A 10,903-nucleotide genomic window follows, 5' to 3' on the forward strand; every position below is an offset into this window, starting at 1 on the left:
AGCAGAAGCACTTCTGTGAAGTTTTTGTGTGTTTAATGGGAACGCTTTCAAAGATATTGTGTCATTTTCTTCCTTTGAATATGGAATTGTTAAGTTAGTGAATGCAGAGGACCACTAAATATGTCCTTGCCACTTTCACTGTAACTAATACTCCAATGACCCTGAGCCAGTTTATTGAAAAAACAAAAAGGATGTTGGGCAAGTTCATTGGCCAATGAGACAAACTGGATAAATTACTCAAAAATGTATTTATGCCGATATATTTCCTTTATCAAAGATTAAATGTGATACTCCCATCCATCAACCCACAGATTGTTGTACACAGTGACAGCACAGCTAAATGCAGTGTATCTGATATCCCCGTATTGGTGTTGTTTCTGTATAATAATAATGTTGGTTCAGCATTGAAAGCCAGATTAAAAGATTAAAAGCCACTGACCAATCACGTTCTTGTGATGTCATAAGTTTGAGATCTGGTGGAAAAAGCTAAAACCATTAGCTAATTTCTTGGTAAGTTGATCCTGGAGCGACACTGTTATGATGATATAGAACAAAACCAACACGGGGATATCAGAATTGGCACATAACACATAAAAGTGTTTTAAAAAGTGTTCCTTAAACAGTCAGCCTTTCTGCGATAGTAAATAGTCTATTGTAAAATAATCTACCATGTTAACATAATTCGGCACTACGTGTGTCAGCTTTTGACCCTACGAAAAATAAAATATTGCTCACCCCTGACTCACCACTGACATTTTATCAATGGAGTTCATCATTGTAATAGTTAACTGTACTCTTCTAACAGCAGTAGTAGCCGCCTATGTTAATAAGTCAAACAACCCGAATGTTGTGACTCAGAGGCCTAACAGCTCTGGGTTATGTGTGGCTTTGGCAAAATATGTGATACATGAAAACTTGCCTGCTTAACATTTTTTGTGGTTCAGAAAAGGGTTTTAAAATTCTCTGCAGAGCATTAAACCCAGTGTACATCCTTAAAATCATGGCAGGAATTCCATATGGGATAGTGTAGTGACCACCCTGAGTGCATCTACAAGCAGGAAGTCTCTGCTCTTTATCGATGATTTTTATGGAAGAATGCCTCTATTTACAGCTTGACAGACATGACAAAGTGCTGTGCTTGAGTAGAGGAAGTTGTTTCTTTTTTTTTAAACTGCAGGACACTTAGCTAGTATTGTGCATACTGAGCTGCTGTGCATCGGATGCCACTGATAGAATGGTTTCCAGTATAAATGGTCCTCTCCATAGGAGCCCAGTTTAACTATATTCAGACTTCCCACATCTAGATTATTGTTGCAACTTCTGCAGCTTTCATATATGCAAATTTGTGCAATGTAGTGAGCTTAAGAAGTCTTCAGACTCAGTGGCTATATGTGAAATAAAAAACATATTTTTTCAGCAAATTTGAATCTTGAATGTTGAAACCTAAGCCTTCTGATGCACAATAAACCCAATGATCAAGTGACTGGTGCTTTGGAGACTGTCGGTCCTGATCAAATCTGTAGTTTTCTGGCCGTTGCCACCTCTCAGGGCCTGACACTGCTGTCTTTGAACAGCTGTTCTGTGGATTTAGGAGTTGGGGAACTCTTCCAAGACATATAAACAAACACAAGACCAGGATTAGGATGGCTGACACTAATAGATCACAATTCTCAGTCTCTTACTTTCACTCTCTCAACTCTCATCCCCCACCTCATATGATCTTCTTCTTGACACGTCATTCCTTCTTTCCATCTCTGATTTGTCATCTCACTAGCACCTGACTATCATGTCAGTGTGACTGCTCTAACAGGGCATATCACAACCTGATAAAGTTCAAACTGAGGATCAGAATGGGGAAGAGAGGTAATATAAGTAACCCAAAAGAGGTCAAAACATCTAGTGAGTGGCAGTTCTCTGGATGAGAGAGCCTTCTTGTTAGAGGTCAGAGGAGAATAGTCAAACTGCTTTGAGGTCATAGGAAGGCAACAGTAACTCAAAAACCACTTGTTACAGCCAAATGCAAAAGAGCATCTCTGCATGCATTTAACTGAAACTTGGAGTACATTGGCTATAACAGCAGAAGCCACTCTAGGTACCATTCCTGTCAGCTAAAAGCAGGAAACTGATGCTCTCAAAATTTGATAATAGAATATTGGAAACCCATTGGCTGCTCTCATGAATCTCAATTTCTGCTCCACCATCCGGATGGTAGGATCAGACTCTGGTGTAAACAACATTAAAGAATGGATCCATTCTGCCCTTTGTTCATCCCTTTATGACCACAGTCTACCAATCTTGTGATGGCTGCTTCCAGCAGGATACTGTTGCCATGTCACAAAGCTCAGATAATCTGGTTTCTTGAACATGACAATGAGTTTATGTACTAAAACGGCCCCCACAGGCAGATAGAAGCCAATAGAGCACCTCTGGGGTCTGGTAGAGGAGATTGGCATCATGGATGTGTACTTGCAGCTGTGCGATGCTGACAGTTAATATGGACTATCTATATGGACTATAAATCTCTGAGGAATGTTTCCAGCAGGTTTTTAAATTTACGGAGGATTACAATAAATTCCTGCATTTAAAAATATTTATTGTTACTTTCATGATGCCACCTCTTGTTTTTATTAAAATGCTCTCCCGAGTCTTCAAATCAAGATAAACAGAAATCATCCTTTTTACGGTCGCAGCAGATGGCCGCCCCTGAGCCTGGTTCTGCTGGAGTTTTCTTCCTGTTAAAAGGGAATTTTTCCTTCCCACTGTCACCAAAGTGCTTGCTCATAGGGGGTCATTTGATTTGGGTGTTTTTTTCTCTGTATGTATTATTGTAGGGTCTACCTTACAATATAAAGCGCCTTGAGGCAACTGTTGTTGTGATTTGGCACTATATAAATTGAACTGAATTGAATTGAATTGAATTACAGACATGCGTCAAATCTATTCTGTTTCTTGTTCACATTTTTTTTTAAAAATCTATTCAACAGGGTTTATTGGGTAAGGTTTAGGTTATGATGACTTACACCTCAGAGGATTAAAACCTTCCAAAGTTAACTAAAGCTGCCCTATAACTTTATATCTCAAACATCTGCATGTTGGGTTGAAGTGATATCAGCTGAAGTTGAACTAGGGCTGGACATTTGTGCAATACCACTTTGTACCACAAAATGGTGTAGTGAGTCAACTGAACCTTTATTTAACCAGGCAAGTCATGAAGAGCACGTTCTTGTTTACAATGGCAGCCTATCCAAAAAGCAAAACCTCTGGAGAAACTCGGTGTAGCTTAAAAGAAACACCAACTGTTAGAAAGTAACACACATCCAAAAAATACATTTCAGCACACACTGCTAAAAAACAGCTGGTACTTACAAAAAGGTATTTAAAGGTGGCTAACATTAGCAAACATTAGTTGTCATTAGTCGTCCCAAGCTAGGCTACTGGTCATAGGCTGTGCCATTCACTGGCATTCACTGGGCTGAACAAATATGGGGCTCATCGGTTTTTATTTGATATTATAAAATTTTTAATCACGCTTGTTTGTGTAGTTTCTTCACTTGTCATGCACTGTGAATTGTTCAAAGAGCGCAAAAGCCTTGCTTTAATGCATGTTATCTTGAGTGGGTGTATTGTGAGTGTGTTGAAGTGGGAATATGCATCAGTGGCGCTTGACCAGTAAGCTGACTCACTGATAAACACAAAAACTGGCTCCGTGGGACTGACTGCATTCTTCCCTTTAACATCCTGACCCCTTTCTTTCAAATGGAGCTCATCCAGAAACCAAAGAGTCAGAAAAGAGTCTGCATCCTTCCACAAGTGGTATTGTAAACAGCAGGTGGCTATATTTAGAAATTAAATCAGTTCAACCACAACAAATCATATTTACAGTTAAGAAAACAGCGATTTAGAAAACTTGTCAGTAAACAAATTAGTTCACTCCTTCCACAAATTAAAATACAAATGCCATGTACCTAATTCCTATTGTGAATACTTAAAAAACAAAACAAATTCAACATTTTTAAAATGTAAAGCTGTCATTGCAGTGCAAATTTCCAGTGTATTTTTTATGAGTAAGAATTCACGTCGGCCTCCTTAGAAAACCCAAGTTTTCACCTGTCATCGTTCACCACCGTCGGTCAGTCCATCGTCATCAGTATCCAAATGATAACAAGATGATGTCTTTTATGACACTTTTATCGTAGGTGACGAGGGACTTCCACCTGGAAAAGACAATGATATAATCAAGCTAGGAGGTATTAATACACATTACTGCTCACCACATGACTTTCATTTGTCTGACATTTTGTTTGACCCAAATCAAGCAAGAAAGCACGGCAGTTGGATGCCTGGGCAAAAATGTTTATTCCCCAACCATTTGGCAAAAACCTCCTTGCAGTTGTTTTGGTCACTACCAGATTGCCCGTTTTCCATGGCAGATGCCACCTTGTCTGCAAACACTTGCCAATTACTCCATACTCCATAAGCAGTAGTGAAACTGTGAAGAGTTCCACGCAAACTGTAAACCACCTTTTATATCTGTTGGATGCACAACTTTTACTTTGAAGGCGAACGTTCTCTGTTTCCAGTTTGCGCTGCACTTTTTCAAGGTTTGCCACCACCCGGTAAGTAGTTAGCAAGTGTTTGCAGACAATTTGCTGTCTTTCACGCACTCTATAGGCTATGGCGGCAACCTGCTAGCATCTAAAGCAATCTAGGGGTCAACTCATGACGACAAGTAATTTTATCGGTTCACATATTTATGAAATTTTTGTTATTGTACATTAGCTAATGTTTTCTCCCTTCCCCAGTCTAATGCTAAGCTAGCTAGCTACATCTATTAGATTCATCACCCAGACGCATTGGCTACCACTGATGAACTCTTTTCCTAGTTGTAACAGATAGATAATAATATGTAATGTAATAGATAATACAGCATTTTCATTGTGTCATTATGATTTCTGACTAACACAAATTGGAGCATTGCATCAGTGATGTGCGTAATGTCCTCGCTGGTGTCAGTAGATGTGTTAAATGTGTGTTGCTGGTCCGTGTTGTGTTCTGGTAAGGTGTTGTGTCTGTCTTTATCTAAGTTTCAGTCAACAGTTTCTATAAATACCTGCATTAAGTGGCTGGAATTTCACAGCTACACTTGGAGACCCTGCAATCTGAGGGCAGAGCTAATTTTCCACTCTAACAATGTGAAGAGCTGTAATAAAGCTTCAAAAGCATCTCTTTTCTCGGAGGTAAAAATAGTTTAGCTCTCAGAATAATAACAGAAAAACAAAGTCCAGATGGGTTCATTTGCAGTTCCCTCTTGTTTGTCCTATTATATTTTCCTCCATATCAGTTAATCTGCCTCTTCAAGATAAAAATACTTGACTTGTTTGGCCGTCATTATTATTTACTGGCTGTAAAAGCGTTGTGATCACGCCAAAGTGCTGGATGGCAGCAAGTAGCCTTTTGCCTGCCTACCCTCTACAGACAGAACATAGCATGTCAGCCACAGAGATGACTCAGACACCGCTGACTCTGTGTCATACACATCTAAATTAAACTCCCCGCTTGTTCAGTTTGCTTTCGAGAGACTCTGCAATTTTGCTTCAAGAGCTCTGCTCGTCTGCTTGTGTTTCTGCTTGAGTGTTGAATTTTGAACTTTTCTCACACTGAAGCTCGAAGCACTCTAACCTCACACAACCTTTGGCTGAGTGCTTTTCTAAATAATCAAGTTTCAGTCTGATACAACTTTTAATGTGAATATTAGTAATTAGAAGCAAATTTGGGGCTGGAAAAACATCAATTTAACACCACTTACCCGTTTCAGATTGCGCATGCTGCTATTGCGGATGGACTCCATCAGCTGATCATGGGCTGACCTCATTGGCGTTGATGGCCTGCTGCCCTCCTCCCCTCTTCTCTCTACCGACACTGGCCTAAGGGCATTTTTGAGCTCCTTAAGGATGCTGTTTGTCTCATCATTGCCCGACACCTTCCCCTTCTTCCCCTTCTTCCCCTTCTTCCCTTTTGTTTTCACCATCTTTTTCTTGCCCGCTTCATGCGCCTTGATAACCTCTGCAATCATCCTCGTGGGCTTTTTCTTCTCCTGCTGCGGGAGAGGAGGTGGAGGAGGAGGTGGCGGAGGAGGCGGGGGTGGAGGTGGGGGAGGAGGTGGCGCAGGGGGTGTCTGTTTTTTAGCCAGGTCGTTTCGGGGCAGTTTAGGTGAGGACCAGGGAGAGGCCCTGGGTGAGCTGTAAGGTGATGAACTTGGTGTTCCTCTCTGCTGGCAGAGAAAGGCGGATAGACAAATAAATGGATAAACAGAAAAAGTAATATTTCTGGAAAAGCTGTGCAGGTGAAAGGGTGCGCATTAAAGTTTGAGCAGGTGTTCATTTATATGCAAGCAGTGCTAGCAGTTACAAAACTAAAGTTAAAGTAGAGGAACTGTGAAAAATAAAAATACGCATATAATAAATGGCCAACAAGACATTCACCGAGGGGTTAGTGACGTCCAACTTTTAAAAGTGAGTTGTTGTTTTTTTTTGTTTTTTTAACTAGGTGTCAAAAATGAGTAGTATCGGACTGACACATCACTGCAGACTAATGTGGTAGCAACTTATCAATAACAAGGCAGCTACACCCTCAGTCATACCCTGATTTATTGCTTATTTTACTCTAAAATTGGACATAATTTGCGAAATAAATACCATGACCTATTAAATATGACTTCTGATTGAAATCATAAACCCATCAGGGAACATTTTAATGAGGTTTCAGAAGATTTTTGTGTTCATTTAATTTTTGCATTCCCTTTTAAATTTCCTTATTATTCTAGCTTCCCCAGTTTTCCTTCTGTAGTTTAGTGTCAACAATAACCTTGAAGTGATCGTCAGCTCTGGAGTTAACAATTTATGATGAAGAGCTTACTCCTTTTCACAAAAATAAGAACTTTGAAAACAGTAATGCTAGTATGAATTTTAGTGTAAGTGGGGTGCGGGATGCTGTCCAGCTAGACAAAGTAAGGCCGCAAACCAGCGCAGTGGTTCTGGGGTTAACAGCTCCTTCTTGTGCCCCCTGCTGGTTCTGCTGCTGCTGCCTCTGCTCCTGCAGCCGTTTCTGCCTCTGGCGGTCTTGGTTCCTGGTGAGGATCCCTGTCATGCTCATTCTCGGCCCAGGTAGGTTGAACTGGTAACCCAGTTTGATCAAGGTGTAGTTTTCCCTCAAAATTTTCACCATCTCCATTTCCACCTGCAAGACGTGTTTGCACGTGATGATGTCATGATGTCATTAGCACAGCACAGACACAGAATAGGAATGAGAAGGAAGAAATCCAACCTGTCCTCCACACATGTGCCTCTGGTTATGAAACCTGAGCTCCGTCAAGGTGTTGTTTCCTGGTAGTGCTTGAACCAGAGCCATCACGCCTTTTCCAGACACATAGTTAGACTCTATATTCAGGCTGATGATGGAGGAGTTCTCCTTTAGCATCTTAGCAATGGCCAGAGCCACGGGGTCGTCAGCTCGGGTGTTTGCGAGGCTGAAGGTTCTCACATGTGTGTTTGACCTCAATGCTTCAGCAAATCGGATGAGAGTTTCCTGAGAAGTAAATTATTAGTATTTATATTCTTCAGAAATATCAGAACCTTGAAGCACAGAGCATTATAAAAAGTGAAAGATAATGTGATTCTGTTCCCTTCAGCACTGCCACCACCACATAGATGCCAGGACATTCCTGAAGTCATCTGACACTTCAGAAAGGCCAGTGTTTACCACACTGACACAAAGCCTTGGTCCCAAGCTGCTGTTACAACAATACTAAAATTAGCCGCAACTTGTATGAGTAACTTTCCTGCTTCTATTGTGCAACCCACCGGAATGGCTTTAGCATCAAACACAGATTTTAGAGCACATGAGAAACTGGGACTGTTTTGGAAAGCCCCACCACTCCAAGCCTTCCAACACATTCAGTTTTTCATGTGGTTCCTTAGGAAAATCGATTGCCGACCCCTGAATCTCATGGATGGTTTGGATTTGCCAGCCTCAGCCAGGGTGACAGCTGCAAGCCTCTATTTTAGTCAATGGGAAATAATTTGGAAACTAACGTGATCATCTCATGACTTCGTTTCTAGGATGCTAATGTGGATAAATTTTAAAAAGCTACTAAAATGTAGCTTTTGTTCAGTTCTTTCCTTTTTGGTAAAAAAGGCCTGCAAAGTTTCCTGTAAAGAACTTCCTGTATCTTCATCTGCCTGGTTGTGAAATTTAGCTAAAAGTTAAGCAAAACTGCTGGATTTGGAAACAAGGCTTATAGATTTAAATTTCACAAAGTCACAAATTTGTTTAACTCACGATAGAGCTGATTGCAAACCTGTTTTGTTTGATTGCCTTATGATAACACAAGTGAAGCAACACACAGAAGGATCAAAACCTAAATGAACGTAATGTGGTGATTCATGCAATTCTTAGTCAGCAGCTAATTGTAATTAATGTTATTATAACCATAGTTATCTACATTTCCTGTGACATGTTGGTGAAGATATTTTGTGAAATTAGTTTGTTATGAAAGAATTTTATTTGTACCTGTGAGATGTCATCTATATTATTGAGATTAACCTCAGTGAGTTCAGAGTCATTTCTAAGCACTTGCTGCAGAGCGTCATCGACGACAGTTGGGTTTCCAGTGGTGTTCAGGTCAGCAGGTGGTGGAGGAGGAGGAGGAGTCCGCCTAATAGGCTCCACCCTCTGGGGCTTGAGCAGGGTTAGGTTCTCGGCCCACGACGTCACCTGCCCTGAATTTTTTGACGGTTCAGGTTTTGATTTATTATTTTGTTCTTCTTCCTCCTCGTCCTCTTCTTCCTCCTCTTCTGTTACAGGTTCTTCTTCACTCTCCGTCTCTTCTTCCTCTTCTTCCTCTTCTTCATCACTGTTCTCGGCTTCCTCTTCTTCCTCACTTTGTTTTTCATTCTTTTTTTGCTCCTTCTCATTTTCATCATCTTTGTCCTCTTCTCCTTCACTGGTTTCTTCTGTCACACAGTCCTCCTGTTCTTCATCCTGTATTTTAATACAGTTAATGACTGTGAAGGTTCTCAGTCATCCAGACCATTGTAGTCTAAAGAGCTTGGAAAGAAAAGCGTCTGGATTCTTTAAGTTGCTTGAAGACGTTTCACCTCTCATCCGAGAAACTTCTTCAGTTCTAAGGTCAGATCTATGTAGAGGATCAACGGGGGTTCATGACCCTCTTGCGGGACACTCCCCTAGGACTTAAATCTGGGACTGTCCACCATTTGATGTTAGAACTGAAGAAGCTTCTTCTTGAGAGGTGAAACTTCAAGCAACTTAAAGAAGTCCAGATGCTTTTCTTTCCAATCTCTTTAGACTAATACAGTTAATAAAATCTTGAATGCTAGCAGGATCATGTGATATGGACAGCGTCTTACTAGAAGAATTTGTAATAAAGTTACTTTAAGTTACTCTGTTCTTTGGCAAAACTAATAGAACACCAGCACAAAAACATAAAAATAAAATAAATGTTAACACTAACCAGTTTTGGACTTGCTCCACCTAACTCATCCTCCAGCAGTCTACGTGTCTCATTCTCCCAGTACTTCATGAGGGCTTCTCTGCTGAAAGTGCCTGTCGGGGTCTTATCTGTCTGATCTCGCTGTCTGAGTCCTATGGGCACATTGGCATCAGGATCGATGTCCGACAGCTCCTTTTCCAACTCAGCCAGCTCCTCTGCGCTGAGAGAAGCCAAAAGCTCATCTTCATCAAGGTCTTCATACTTACTCAGCTCTCGACGATACCCAAAACAGCTCATGGCCAAAGTGTGATAAGCACAGAAGTGACAGAAATGCAGGCAGACCGGTTCTTGATTTGCTTATGATCTGGTGTAGACCCCAAAATGAAGACGCTTGGGATTGGAAATTCCAACAAAAGATACGGTCCACTATGAAACTAGTAGAAATTCAAAGTTAATTCAGGTCTTTAATGACAAAGAAAAAAAGTTGTCTGCACATTCTGGATCCAGTCTTCTGCCACTGAAGCTCACTCCAGTCTGAACCAGATCTGTCCTGGCCAACCGAGTTTATGTGACAGAGATCCTCCGTGTGTGTCCGTGGCCTCTCCTCTCTAATCTCCACAGCTGCTGTTCAGGCCTTAAGAGAGGGATCAGAGGGGAACGTACTAAAGTGTAGGCACCATGATGCAGCATCTTTTTTTGGGAGGTGCTGCTCTGAGAGGCAGAGACACAAAAAGCCTGTGAGCTCAGAGACCATGTGTCCTGTCAATGTAGTTGTCTGTCACCTTTGTTCATTTCACTGGGCTCAGCATATAGTCAACACAAGAAGTAAGACACATGACATATAGTTGAAAAAATGGCACAGGCTTGGCCGCTACATATCCTTCAGCAAAAAGTTCTCTTTCTCTTTTATGCCAGTTTTGATGATTCTATAAACACATAAAATAGTAGTTAAACATATTGAGTGAGGGACAAAAGCCTTATTTATAGTGAATTCTGCCAACTTTAGTTGGTTTACCCACCAAAGAAATGGGACCTAAAATGTTACATATATTTTATTAGCCACAAGTTTTGGGTAGTGGCCACTGAGATTCCTTCAAAAGGTGGCTGGGCTCTCCCTTGGGGACATGGGGAGGACCCTTGCAATGTGGAAGATGATGTTCTTAGACATCAATAGGAGCCAATTGAAGTGCTTTGGACAATTAGCTATGACTAGTGGGTGCCTTCTTGGTGAGCTGTTTCAGAGAGTCATGGCCCTGGATAAATGGGGAAAAAATGATGGGTGTATATCATCAATTTCTCTTTGCTATTTGGGCTGATTGGGATCTGATGAATGCAAAAACCAAGAAATATCTTTTTACCTGATTTGGCTTTACAAGGGCCTGATATCCACATATG

The 10,903-nt window shown here is 41.0% G+C and overlaps 1 protein-coding gene across 3 annotated transcripts; it reads right to left on the reverse strand.

Moving 5' to 3' along the window:
• Nucleotides 1-3,170: 3,170 nt before the first annotated feature.
• lmod2b (leiomodin 2 (cardiac) b) lies at nucleotides 3,171-10,170 on the reverse strand. Of its 3 annotated transcripts, none has more exons than XM_006780660.3 (6): nucleotides 9,530-10,169; nucleotides 8,569-9,039; nucleotides 7,324-7,584; nucleotides 7,021-7,236; nucleotides 5,807-6,271; nucleotides 3,171-4,214 (listed from the first exon to the last, which is right to left on the reverse strand). In XM_006780660.3, exons 1-6 carry the CDS (start codon nucleotides 9,803-9,805, stop codon nucleotides 4,188-4,190), a joined length of 1,716 nt encoding a protein of 571 aa, XP_006780723.2. In that variant the 5' UTR covers nucleotides 9,806-10,169; the 3' UTR covers nucleotides 3,171-4,187. The 3 variants fall into 3 exon arrangements, with proteins under 3 accessions (XP_006780723.2, XP_035765016.2, XP_087686756.1); XM_035909123.2 differs by having other exon boundaries at nucleotides 5,807-6,268; nucleotides 9,530-10,168; XM_087830630.1 differs by lacking the exon at nucleotides 3,171-4,214 and having other exon boundaries at nucleotides 5,759-6,271; nucleotides 9,530-10,170.
• Between the last annotated feature and the right edge of the window lie 733 nt (nucleotides 10,171-10,903).

The sequence above is a fragment of the Neolamprologus brichardi genome, chromosome 17 (assembly GCF_056152115.1).
Source record: "Neolamprologus brichardi isolate AB-2024 chromosome 17, ASM5615211v1, whole genome shotgun sequence".
Taxonomy (NCBI): Eukaryota; Metazoa; Chordata; class Actinopteri; order Cichliformes; family Cichlidae; genus Neolamprologus; species Neolamprologus brichardi.